We start from the raw sequence: 14,243 nt of genomic DNA, 5'->3' as shown, positions 1-14,243 counted from the left end.
TGGATTCAGGTCACTGAAGAGAAATTGATCTTACACCAAAACACAACATTGCAATGAAATATATCAAATAATTAATGATTAAATATTAACATCATTATTATATAAGTATTTAATAAGTATCTAACTGTAATATATATATATATATATATATATATATATATATATATATATATATATATATATATATATATATATATATATATATATATATATATAAATGTTTTTAGACATATATATATATATATATATATATATATATATATATACTTATACACAATTCACCATAAGTGCTGTGTAGTATAATATTTTTTATGATAAAATATTCAGCATTGATGCGTAAAAATATACATAAGTCTAAATAAATATCATTCTGTGTATGTGAATTTCGTTGCAGGTTCCGCAAGGTAGAATTGGTAAATTAAAGGGACACTCCACTTTTTTTTAAAAATATGCTCATTTTCCAGCTCCCCTAGAGTTAAACAATTGATTTTTACCATTTTGGAATCCATTCAGCTGATCTCCGGGTCTGGTGGTACTACTTTTAGCATAGCTTAGCAAAATCCATTGAATCTGATTAGACCATTAGCATCGCGCTCAAAAATAACCAAAGAGTTTCAATATTTTTTCTATTTAAAACTTGACTCTTCTGTAGTCACATCGTGTACTAAGCTACTTTGCAACAATGCAAATTGTGAGATGTGCTTTAAAAATACCTTTGTTCACTATAGCAATCATAATTTAATCATGGCTTTTGTAGCACAACCATGGTTATTTTGTGGTAAGCATGGTTTGAATATAGTAAGTAACCATGTTTGTATGGTATTGACTGTAGTAATACCATGGTTAATCTTCATAAGAGAAGAGAAGACATCGTATCATCAGCACACACGCAGACAGGCGTCATCTGTAGATACTGTTATGTATTTTTACATACTTTAAAGAATGAGACGACACACACGAGGCTACTGGAACATGCGAAGTGCTTCCTCATATATGACGTCGACAGCTACGGGTAACCATTCAGTCAAAATACATGACAGATACTTACTGGGATTAGTATGCTGTGGTGTCTGCACACGACTGTAAGCTGCACAATGATGAGAACGAGAGAGAGAAGAAACCTAAAGTTAATGTCTGCAGTGCGACTGTTTCAACTGAATAAACGAATGATGTTCACCTGCACCAGAAGAAACCGGTGGCTGTCTGCGCACCGCAACGTTTGTTTCTGCTCTCTGTACACCTGTGTTTTGACACAACTTATTTAGCTCAGGACACAAGCACACAGCAAAACTCAATTTAATAAAACTCAAAAACCAAACAAAACTTTGGTGAGATGAGGATTCAGTTAACTCTTTCCCCGCCATTGACAAGAATTGATGAGTTAACTTGTCAGTTACGAGAAAACGCTTCCCTGCCAATGACAAGTTTTTCCAGCATTCCATGTTTCCTTAATTATCCACCAGATGCCGCTCTTACCCAAATTATAAAACCCGGAAGCAAGCCCTTATGTCAAACAGTTCAAACTCTGTATTTGTTTTGATCATCGCTCTGAATCGGATCTCTATCAAAAGTCCTTCACAAAACGCAATTATCTCAACTTTTTGTTTAAAATTTGGTCTTTTTAAAGAAACCATATTTGAGAGGTGATAAAAAGAGAACAAATAAAGGTAGGATGGATGGGTCTGTTCTTTCATTTTATATATTGTATGTTTATATATTTAAAAACGAGCATTTTCTGTAAAGCATTAAACTTTTGTGAAAATCATAAAAATGCTGTTGCTAGCTGGCAACTTAAAAAAAAACCGCTGGCATGGAAAGAGTTAATAATGTGTCGGGAGCTTCATACCATGTTTGGCAAAAATCAAAAATGCCTTCAAAATGAATTCACAGAAAATATCTTTAAGAACACAGTTGTATAGTACTTAACTATTATTACTTTACTCAAGTAAAGTATCTGTATCAGAGTGTTTTTGTCTGACAAACTTTTACTTCACTACATTACGATGCACAATACTGTACTTTTTACTCGACTACATTTAATTAAAAACTTTTTTTTACCTTTAATACTTAAAGTCTCAATGTAGCCAATCAGTTTATTATTTAAAACTCATCTTTGAGCATATTAAACAGCATATATAAAATGTTGGGTACAGGACTTTGGAGACCAAAGCGATTGTAAACCACAGTAATCAGACTGTCTCCAATTTTATGAGAAAATACTCAGCAATGGTGTTCAGAGCCGATCTGCCCTACACGCAGGCAACTCGAGCTGTGTAGTGCCCCGCACCACTAGGGGGCCCCCTTGTTCTCAGGGGCGTTGGACTGCAGGTAAAACCAGTACTGATTACCAGGGCCCCAAGGGAAGAGAGAGCCCTTGAAAAGTCTGAAATATATATTTTATTTTACCTGGATTTTTTCATTTCCTAATTAAATTTCATAATAAAGTCATATGAAATGTAAAGTGTACTGGATAAATAACTGTTTTACTGACTACATTTTGTATAAGTAAAAACTATCTAAAGTCTCACGGTCCCACCCCTTGCTAATGCGCCAAATGGTTTAGTCCATCTGCACGCGCATTTTTTTATGAAACAAAAGTTGAGGGTCTGGCGGAGCGTAAACTTCTGCGGTGTGATTGAAATGTCTTTCTCAAAAAAAGCTAAATCAGGCCACCAAAAAAGAATCAAAGACATGAAAAGGAAACAAAAAACGATGGGGAATTATTTGTGACTGACTTCTTTTCAAAGAAAGGTGAGCACAAACTAGAACACAAAATCTATCGTGCTAAACTGTTTGAATATCCCCGGGATTGTTAGTGCTAAAAATTAACTAAGACAAACCATTGATAAAGCAGAACATACACTTTCAGATGATAATTTGGTAATAGACTACATCCAATTTGAGGTGAAAGGCTAAATAAATAAACTGTGTATTAATGCTGTTTGCATACAAAACTCCGTTATATTAGCCTAATTTGAAACATGTTTATTTTTAAATGAATAGGCTATAATATCTAAAATTAGCAATAATAGGCTAATCAGTGTCATGGGTAGCTTGGTACATATCAGGTCAACATTATATTATAAACGCCAGTGGGCATTTACTTAGGAATAAACTTCAGTATAAGCTATACATTTGAGGAAGCTATAGCATGTAAGCAATAGCATTTGTTTCATTATCCTTTTTTTCTCCAAATAAAAATGACTAGTGACACAAGATTTGTTTGTCTTTTATGACTGGAGCTTTTTGTAAATGTACAAAACTAAAATGGCATATTTAAGATTTAATTTATGCCTTAAAGTAATAAAACATAATACAAATAAATGTTCTAAGTAATGTAAAAATGTAATGTCTTGTTCATTCAGCAAAATAAAATATGACTGAAACAAGTCTTGTTTGGTTATCATACATTTTGTTCATGTAGTGATTAGAAAACTAAAAAGGAAAAATGGGGGGGGGGGCCTCAGGACTGCCTATGCATAGGGCCCGAGACCTTGTGCTACGCCCCTGCTTGTTCTTAACTTCATGCAGCACTGCACACTCCAGCTGGGGAGTGACATTGTGCCGCGGGAGCCATTCGAAATTATAACAAGCAGTCTGATCTCACGATACTTTAATTACAGTTGTCAGTCCATCTATGCAGCTCTGTATGCGGTTGACGCACATATCAACATGCGTCTTCATTCGGATATTAAAGCTATCCGCCCGAAGCAGGAAAGACAAGCGCCATGAAGGTGAAGTAAAAGATTAAGAACACAAAATTCCTATTTAGTCTTGAATAACCATGCAATGGATTTACAACAAACACTGCAGTCCAAATCCCTAGATTCAGTTTTAGTCCATGTGTTTTGTTAGAAATGCTTGCACAAAAATCAAAATCTTTCATACATGTTAAAAAATACACATTTATTCACAGAGGCGTCATGCCCATTCAAACTGAGGGGGCACCTGCCCGATTGGTTTTTGGAGCCAATGGATTTTGCATCCAACCTCAAAATCAAATAAGCGTCAATTAATCTGTTATTTGACTTTTAATCTGTTTAATATGCACAATATTATACATTCTGTGCTGCATCCTTGTCACTTTTCGGAGATTTTCGCCGTTTTGATAGTGTTTTGATCATGTTACATTACTTTTATTCTGGCGGCAGCTGGCGCTGCAGTCAGCGCAGTCGCAGACGTCATCAGCGTCTGGGCGCGCTCACGAGCTCTCTGCTGTTGCTGGCTTGCTGCTGCATTTGGCATTAAAACGTGTTAGAAACGCTCACAAAATTTCCAAACCCCAGTACGGTAATGTTCAGTTAACCTCCTCTGTGTAGAAAATGTGTGGTTTTAAATGTGACCGTCTCAACGTTATATAAGTAGAGATTCATCTTCTTGGCACAACGCCAAAGTTCGCCAGAGTTAACGCGGGCACGGAATCTCACATGCTCACATGAGGTAAAATTTAATGCAAAAATCTGTTCCTTTATTAATTTTATCTAAACATATTTTTTAAAATCATTATTGAACATCAAAATTAATCACGTGGCTATAGCTTATGTTATTTTAGTTGTTTATATACTTTATGGATTTAAAATTACATTAATTTTATATGATAATGTAGTTGTTGTGCAAAATGCATTAATGACACAATTAAACAAGCCATTAAGACTTAAATAAAACATGCCGTTACAGATGTAAATATGATGCAAATGTGTCATTATTCCGATTGAATAGTATTTGATATTAAAGTTAGTCATCACTCTTATTTTGGAGTTTTTTGCATGTATGCAGGGGTTTTCAGATTGTTAGAAATGTAAGTGCCATGGAAAAGACTAAAAGCTCTATAATATTTCGTTTGATGTCTGTGTATGCACAAATTTCTGTGAGCTGTTGACACTGTGCCCCCTTAAAAAAATTGGTGCATGACGCCCCTGTTTATTCATGCAAGATGTCGTGTGACTCCTGTTAGCATTTTAAAACAATGCACATTAGGTCTAATGTTTGCATATTTAGAGAATGATTTAAATAAATCTGTTGAGTTATTTGTTATAGTTTATCTGACAGCTATTTTGGTTTTATTTAATTCATTTTAATTTAATTTTAAATTTCCCTGATAATCTACATCTCTTAAAAAAGAATATATTTGGCAGTAGACCTTGTTTTCTAAGTACTAATGTAACAGATTAAGGGCTTTTCAGAAAACATGTGTCAATGTTATAATTAGGAAGTATTCTGTTGATAGTCACAGTAATGTACATGTGGCAAAAACATACAGCTATAAGATTTGTGTTTTAGTTAACATTTTGTTTATAGCTACATTTAAGCAGAGACAGTGAATGTTTTTTATGAACGCGATGACAGGGCCCCCTCACAAAGTTGCTTAGGGCCCCCAGAAGGCCAGGATCGGCTCTGATTGTGTTGAATGATGAATTTGCACATGGCTAGTCTTAAAACATATTAAAAACACCACATAGACCTATAAACATCAATAAAAATCAGTTTTTTCCCTACAGTGGGAAATTTCACTAGTTCATCTCTTAAAGTCGCAATGAAATTGAAATGAAAAACTATATATATTTTTTTAATATTGTGGGGTTATTAACAAATGACTTATCTGTGAGCTTCATTATTTTTTTAAAATTCGTGTGTGCTCATAATCTTTAATCAAAAATGTAAATCTCCTCCCCTCCTCAAAACGATCTCTCTTTACTTCCAGTCAAAAGTATGGCAGGTGGGCGGGGTCCGGGAGAGGATCGCAGCAATTAGCAATTAGCAACACGACCCAACTTCAAACGATCCAATCAGATCTCAATGGACAAATTCAAATCCAGCCCTGCCTTATTTCATCTCAAAAGCCGTTTCATTCGGATATACGTCACCACAGGGAAAATAAGGCAATCGCTACTTCCGTTTCATGGTGACTTTAATAAATAATGGTAAACAAACTTGATGTCGGAGCTCGAACCCAAGGCTCAGCTCGATCCTCCTCCTGAACCTATGTTTATTATTTCAATAAAATCTAGAATTATTTTATGTAAGCTTTTACTTTTATATAAACTTTAATTTGAGTAAAATTTGATTTTTATTTAACTTATTAAGTATTAAAATATATGAAATGTGAACTGTTGTTGAATAAAAAGTATGATTTTATGCTTCCGAATGTATTGAAGTAAAAGAAAAATATCCTGATGGATAGAGCAAAATTACAACATTAAGTTGTGCTAACTGTGATTTCAAGTTACTAATAGTCCACTTATGTTCTCATATAAGAATGCATCTATTCTGTGCTTCTCAGAAATCCAAATCCATCTACCCAAATTCTATCATTTTCTCATTTAAACAGATACACAGACAAACACTTAAAGTACACAGAAACTGTGGTTTACCTGAGTTTGTTCGGGGTACGAATCTATTGATGGAGCCGCTTCTAAACGCTTTAGACAGATGTTGTCATGGTTAGAGTTACCGATAGAGAAAGTAAGCAGTACAAACAGTGTAAAAGCAGGACGTACCTTGCATGGGACCTTTTCCTTGGGCGCTCTGTGACTGTCCTACAGCCAGTGTTTAGATACAACATTAAGATTGTGAACAGAGAATAGAGCTGATATAGAGCAAACATAAAGCTGGGATAAACTGGAAATATATCGAGCTCAAATAGAGCAGATTGGGGAAATATTAAGATAAAGTTTATATAGAGCAGACAAAGAGCTGATAAACAGTTGATATTAAGAAGATATAGTACATATAAAAGGACATAAAGGTAATATATAGACAGGATATAAAGCTGATAAAGAGCACCTATTGAATTAATATTGAGATAATATCTGTTGATAGAGAGTTGATTTAGAGATTTTCTCATTTCATTGTTTATATTATTTTAAACTTAAAATTTTACATTAATTTTATTAAAAGGAAAGGAAACGTAAAGGGGCCACGGCACAATACTTTTTTAAGATGTCAAATAAATATTTGGTGTCCCCCATATGTGAAGTTTTAGCTTAAAATACCCCACAGATGATTTATTATAGCATGTTAAAATTGCCACTTTGTAGGTGTGTGCAAAAATGTGACGTTTTGGGTGTGTCCCTTTAAATGCAAATCAGCTTTTGTTGCAATTGAAACTCAATTGTGCTGTGAATTATTTTCTCTCTCTCTTTTTCTCTGCACTAATTGGCAGTGCTGTGGTTGGATAGTGCAGATTAAGGGGTGGTATTATTATAATAAGAGCTCCTTATGACATCATAAGGAGAGCCAAATTTCAACGACCTATTTTTTCATGTGCTTGTAGAGAATGGTTTACCAAAACTAAGTTACTGGGTTGATCTTTTTTCACATTTTCTAGGTTGATAGAAGCACTGGGGACCCAATCATAGCACTTAAACATGGAAAAAGTCAGATTTTCATGCCATGGCCCCTTTAAAGAACCCAAAAGTGACAGAAACTTTAAAAAAGAATAGAGTAGAAGCGTAAGATAACCTTAGTAATAATCCATCACACCAGACTGTTAGAAACACCCAAAAACAGAAGTGAACCTCTGAACTTACGTGCTAAAGCGCTGAAATATGGATGACTGCTCCCTGGATCAGAGACAGATTTGTTTTAGGGATAAAGAAAATAAGAACGAGCAGGAACCTGTTAATTTATGCAGCCCTATCTCCATTTAATGCTGTGGTACTGACCCAGAATCAAAGCTCTGAAATTACTGTTGCCATTTAAAAAACTCTGGAAGTTCAGGCAACACAACCCATTAAACAAAAAATCATCCTTTAGCTCCCTGCTTCCCGAACCTTATGAAGAGTGGCTCGTGGCTTGGCTGATGTTGTGGTGGGCCGGGCTGTGGTGGTGGTGGTAGTGGTGGGAATTGTCACTGTTGTGGTTGTGGGAGGAGCTGTGGTTGTTGTGGTTAAGCTGGGTTCTGTGTAGTCTCCTGGTGCTTTAGAAAAATGGATAGATGAATATACACATGCCCTTCAAAATGTACTTATGCACCACCCTACCAATGCTATGCGGATGACACCCAGATATTCTTCTCATTTCACTCAGATGATCCCACCATAACAGCTCATATTACAGCCTGCTTAGCTGACATCCCAGCTTGGATGAAGACATCAGATTCAAAGAGTAGCAGGGCGAAGCACAACACATCAGAGGTGTAAAGAGTAGCTGAAAGCCATACTTGAGTAAAAGTACATATACCTAACCGTAAAAATTACTCCACTACAAGTTACAAGTCACCAATTTAAATAACACTTGAGTAAAAGTCTTAAAGTAACCCAATTTAAAAGTACTTAAGTATTTTACTCGTACTGAATGTTGGCTCAATTTTGGCAAAATCTACATTAAATTTAATTTTAGTCTAGTGTCATTGTGTACTTGAATGTGCCATGCTGACAAATATGTAGCCTAACTGTTGTAATAAAAATATTCTTATAAAACGGTTGAATCCTTGATTCTGATTGGTCAATAGGTGTGCTTTATTCACGATAAAACACGGCTATGACTGCTTCCGCTCCGCGTCGTGCCTAACAACGCCCTTCAGTCGTTACTTATTCACGATACAGCACAGCCTCTCGTACCTTATTGCTTACGTAGTCTTTTGTAAATGTATCATAATAGCTCAGTTTTGTTCGTTAAAACCAGTTATTTAGTGCCAGTCATCAAATGCTTTATATCCAACTATGTTCAATCAGTTGTCTTTTACAGCATCAGAGGATGATGTTCATCAGAAACCTTTCAGCAACAAATTCATTTTAGACTTGATGTATAAATGTAAAGTAAATACAGAATGGCAATGCTTTTATGTTATTATTTTATATTGACCTTTAACTTTATTTATAAAATTGTGTTTAATTAGCATGTTTTTGTGTTTTGCTTTGGTACTGAAATTGGTACCGAGAACCGTACGGTTTTACTGGTATCAGTACAGACTACTGAAATACAACACTAATGTCTGGCCATGATGTCTCTTGTTTCATGTGTCTTGTTCTGATTGGCTCCCTTGTACTATGTGTCATGTTCCCATTGGTCCTCTGTCCTTATATATATATCCCTTCTTCTTGTTCGTTTTATTGAATGTATGTAGTAGTTGCGCTGTATTTGTTTCTGTCCCTTTGGATTGTGACTCTTCATTGGTGGAATTTGTGGGTGCAGTTTTTCATGCTGCCATACACGTTGATGCCAAGTCTTTCAAGCCAGAGACTGTTCACGTCATGCCTGCTATACCAAAGCCTGTTCACGCCATGCCTGCTATACCACAGCCTACTCACGTCATGCCTGCTATGCCACAGCCTGCTCACATCATGCCTGCTATACTTAAGCCTGCTCACGTCATGCCTGTTATGCCACAGCCTGCTCACGTCATGCCTGCTATGCCCCAGCCTGCTATCGTTATTCCTGCCAAACCAGAGTGGATTGTGACACTTCATTGGTGGATTTTGTGGGTGCAGTTTTTCATGCTGCCATACAAGTTGATGCCAAATCTTTCAAGCCAGAGACTGCTCACGTCATGCCTGCTATACCACAGCCTACTGATGTCAAGCCAGTCTTGCCACAGCCTGCTCACATCATGCCTGATATGCCACATCCTGCTCACATCATGCCTGAAATGCCAGAGCCTGCTCACGTCATGCCTGATATGCCACATCCTGCTCACATCATGCCTGCTATACCAAAGCCTGCTCATGTCATGCCTGCTATACCACAGCCTACTCACATCAAGCCTGCCTTGCCACAGCCTGCTCACATCATGCCTGCTATGCCACAGCCTGCTCACGTCATGCCTGATATGCCACAGCCTGCTCACATTATGCCAGCTATGCCAGAGCCTGCTCACATCATGCCTGCTATGCCACAGCCTGCTCACGTCATGCCTGATATGCCACAGCCTGCTCACATTATGCCAGCTATGCCACAGCCTGCTCATGTCATGCCATGCTAGGCCACAGCCTGCTCACGTCATGCCTGCTATGCCACAGCCTGCTCACGTCATGCCTGCTATGCCACAGCCTGCTCACATCATGCCTGCTATACCAAAGCCTGCTCATGTCATGCCATGCTAGGCCACAGCCTGCTCACGTCATGCCTGCTATGCCACAGCCTGCTCACGTCATGCCTGCTATGCCACAGCCTGCTCACATCATGCCTGCTATACCAAAGCCTGCTCATGTCATGCCTGCTATGCCACAGCCTGCTCACATCATGCCTGCCAAACCAGAGTCTGCTCACGCCAAGCCTGCTGCTCTAGTGCAGTGGTTGTCTTGTCCTAGGGGACCCACAGCTCTGCATATTTTGTATGTCTCCCTTAACTGACATACCCAGTTTTGTTCATGGATCTCTCCCTTAATGAGCTGATGATCTAAATCAGGTGTGTTAGATTAGGGAGACATGCAAAATGTGCAGAGCAGTGGGTCCCCTAGGACAAAATTGAAAACAACTGCTCTAGTGGTCCGAAGTCAGGTATCCTCAGAGACATTGGAGATCTATCCCCTGTCTGCAGTGCTAAAGGTGTTGGCTACAGCTTTGTGGTGTGTTTGGGTCACACAATGCCCTTTGAAATAAAACTTATTCTCAAATCTAAGCACCTGGATAAACAATGAAATGGATAGCAACAGAATCAAAGGCTATGGGGCTTTGTTAAATAAAACATGCTCTTTAAGTAAGATTGTTTTTACAATTTTATTGAGATTCAAATACAAAGTGTGTTTGATTACTTCCAGATAAAGACTAACACATCTGCAGACAATCCAAAAACAATGCACGCTGTCTTTATTTTACTGGATAATAAATAACAAACTGTTTAAAGCTGGGCCACTTCCTACCAAATTCCTACCAAATGCGTATTTTGATCTTAGTCCCAGACTAAAATGCCTGTTTGAGCTGCCTTAATTAAAAAATTTGAACATATATCAATGCCATTGTTTTGTCTCAAGATGCACAACTGTATTGTTTTGTGTAATGTATATTTGTAAAAACTATGTTTATGTCATAATATAACTAAAGCCTAGTCCTGTATTAATCTAAACCTTGTCCGGGAAACCGCCTCAATCGTTTTACAATGTCAGATTCTTCCTCTATGTCTAAAGAAGGTGTACCCAAATATCTTATTCTGAAAGGCACAGATAATGACTTCAAAAATAATCAACAAATTCTTCCACATATAATATATAATTGCCCCGTAAGTAATCTATTAAGAAACAGCCATAATACATGTTGATTATCCTCACGCTGTGAGCTTTGGTTAAGACTTTTGAAGTTCATTCTGAAACACAGCGTTTCATAATTACCATTACATGACAAGAGACACACAGCCAAAATCAGATAACCGAAGAGCAAAGAGAAATAAGATTAAGAGGAAAAGTTGAGAATAAAAGACATATTTTCAAGCCTTTTGTTTCTTTAACAATATTTCCATTCCACTTGTTTCACACACGCACGCACGCACGCACGCACGCACGCACACACACACACACACACACACACACACACACACACACAGGGAGAGTTTAATCTTTGTCTAATCATCATTCCAATTTAAGTCATATGTAACTTTAAAAAACGCTTACCTGTTTTCACAGTGGTTTGCTTCGGGGTGGCATAGTCCAGAGTGGATGGATAGATCACCCCTTTCTTTGGTTTACCCACTGAAACATCCAAGCAAAGATATGAAATGAAACAATTTAAAATGCATGTTTAACAGTCAACATTGTCACTTGTTTTCCAACAGAATAAACCTACCTGAGACTGAAAAAGACTCTCTCCAGGTGGGTAAGGACAGAGATCGGACACTGTTGGCCAAGCTGCCCTTGTAGCTGGCCTGTCCTGCCATCTTCTTCACAATAACCTTTCCTCCTGAGTTACTGATGACCCCACTGACAACAAAATAACCGCAAAAAATGCAAAGCATGTAAGAGAGTACCTGTGGGCTATGCAGTGATGTGAGGTGTGAGAGGATTATAACAAATACAGGTTTGAGCAAATACTCACTCAGAAAAGTTTTGCTTGATTTGTTTGCAAGTTATGGGGCTTTGTTAAATAAAACATGCTTTCTAAGTGAGATTGTTTTTACTTCAATTTTATTGAGATTCAAATACAAAGTGTGTTTGATTACTTCCAGATTTGAAGACAATCCAGAAACAATGAATGCTCTCTTTATTTTACTGAATTATAACCCACTGTTTAAAGCTGGACCCTTTCCTACTAAATTCTAAATTTTAATTCCATTTTTGTCACCTGTGAAGGAAGAGGGACAGAAAAGCATAAACAGCATGGAAAATAGGTCTGAAATGTCAGAAAAATATTTATCAGACACTACGTGTGTTTGGCCAGACAAGACCCCATCATTTTCCAAATGATTTTGGTACACTGTAAAAAGTCATTCTGCAGGCTTGTAGATTTGATGAAATTGAATATGTACACTTTATTTAATCAAATTAATTTCATGTAGTATTTTTTGTGTGTTAAAATTCTTTAAAAATGACAGAAATAAAAACAACATATTGTTTTTGTGAATGATTTAGCTATTCTTATTGTGTATCTGTGCATGTAGCGAATACTGAATAAATCCAACGTAATACGAATCAGCTGTTTTAAATCAAAAACCATTCCGGGTTGATATGCAGGTTGTGAGCGCTGAGCAGACGGATTTAGGAAATATTTCTGTTATTGTGCCAAAATTCAAAGTTTTGAAAGCATTTCAGTCGAGAATGTATGTTTTTTTAAACAAGAATCTGCAGTAGGTTCATAAAGATATCGCCTATTTAAACATTTCCTTCGAGTTTTTGGCGATGGGAGCTCCAGATAATCAGCGGACGTATATATACCGGACAACGGCGCCTCACCTCGGCCAGTCTTGCTGAAAATCTCCGCTGGCTGTGACGTCAATGTAGTGTTTAAACTGTGGATAAAATTCATTTCGGGTAAATTTAACGGGCAATCTTTGGTCTTATAAGTCTATAAGCAGGGTTTCTTTGTATAATTTGTTTGTAATTTGTAAATATTAATTACAATAAGGATTAATATGAACTGGATTTGGACGTAACTTCTGCTTTAGGACCTAGGAGGTTCAGATGCAACTCATTTTGAGTGACAAAAAAACTGACCAATCATACTGTTCCTCTGAATGGGTGTGTTCTCTTATCACTAACTCTCATAGATATGTATTATGTATTTATTATGACAAATTCTGCTCGCTCGCTCGCTTGGTTCGTGTTTTAAAGATAAATGTGACTTTACTGCGGTCTTTTTCGGTTTATTTAGTTTTGTGTTAATTATATCCACAAAGTATTCGAATAAATTGGTAATGTAAAACTATTCTCCGCTGTAAATTAATTGTGTGCTCAATTGCAACGCCCTGTGTTGAATTTTCCCGCGGAAAACATGAACCATTTCTGACTGAAATGTTTGACAAAGGCGTCTTACTGGAGTACAGTATCATTACTGAGGGGAAATATAACATTCATTTAATTCCACAAAAGGTGAGTAAGATATTAAATGTATAAGTTGTCTTTTTAAAATGTTTAAGCTTTCTACATAATGTAAAGTGAACATTTATTATTATTATTATTAATTTCGCGACCTATTATCTAAATTGTGTGTTCATGAAGGCCTGAGGCAACGTGAAACATTGCTGAGGGAGAACTTTATTCACAACAAAAGGTGAGGAATATTATTAAATAAATATATTGTACATATTATATTGTGTATATAGTGTATGTGTGTGTATACATGTGAGTAACTTGGTTAACAAATAAATATGTGACTGTATCCTATCGTGTGACAGAAAAAAATGTAGGGAAAAGATTTGCCCTAATTATAAATATAGATTATATATCTTTTCAAACATTTTTTGATATTATTTGTAATTCCAATGAAAATTTTTTATCAGTTTTCAATATTACTGCACATTTCAAACGCACCTAATAAGCCACAAACTCAGATGAACTCCATTGCACATATCCAGTTTTCTTTAAAACATTTTAATATACAAGTTTAATGCGTGGATTATTTCAATATTCAAGCTGTCTACATTTATAAAGGTTTTAAGACATATTTGCTGTTTAATGTTGCAGGATAATGATGAAGAGGCAGGACTTGAGCAGCTTGTGATGGTTGTAATTGTAAAGAATGGATCTTCTAGGAGTAGCAGCCCAAAGGATGCTGGAATTGTTATCGAGGCATATAATTTTTTACAGTGTAGTTTAAGCCACAATATGTACATTTTTGACAACAAATTTTCCAAAATCCACTTGCACAGTGTGATA

The 14,243-nt window shown here is 36.5% G+C and overlaps 1 protein-coding gene across 6 annotated transcripts in view; it reads right to left on the bottom strand.

The window, feature by feature from the left end:
* Window positions 1–14,243, bottom strand: part of vit (vitrin) — a 66,458-nt gene that overhangs the window by 25,913 nt on the left and 26,302 nt on the right. For 4 of the 6 annotated variants that reach the window (XM_073872866.1, XM_073872865.1, XM_073872868.1 and 1 more), the window contains exons 5-12: window positions 11,719–11,852; window positions 11,547–11,624; window positions 7,763–7,918; window positions 7,530–7,565; window positions 6,498–6,536; window positions 6,372–6,419; window positions 1,178–1,240; window positions 1,049–1,087 (exon numbers count right to left, since the gene is read on the bottom strand). In XM_073872866.1, the coding sequence (XP_073728967.1) occupies window positions 1,049–1,087; window positions 1,178–1,240; window positions 6,372–6,419; window positions 6,498–6,536; window positions 7,530–7,565; window positions 7,763–7,918; window positions 11,547–11,624; window positions 11,719–11,852 (593 nt within the window). The remainder of the gene's footprint in view (window positions 1–1,048; window positions 1,088–1,177; window positions 1,241–6,371; window positions 6,420–6,497; window positions 6,537–7,529; window positions 7,566–7,762; window positions 7,919–11,546; window positions 11,625–11,718; window positions 11,853–14,243) is intronic. The other 2 variants (XM_073872867.1, XM_073872869.1) reach the window with 2 other exon arrangements.

This window comes from Misgurnus anguillicaudatus, chromosome 11, assembly GCF_027580225.2.
Source record: "Misgurnus anguillicaudatus chromosome 11, ASM2758022v2, whole genome shotgun sequence".
Taxonomy (NCBI): domain Eukaryota; kingdom Metazoa; phylum Chordata; class Actinopteri; order Cypriniformes; family Cobitidae; genus Misgurnus; species Misgurnus anguillicaudatus.
Note: the sequence above shows the minus strand (reverse complement) of the source record. Positions and strands in the feature narration are given on the sequence as shown.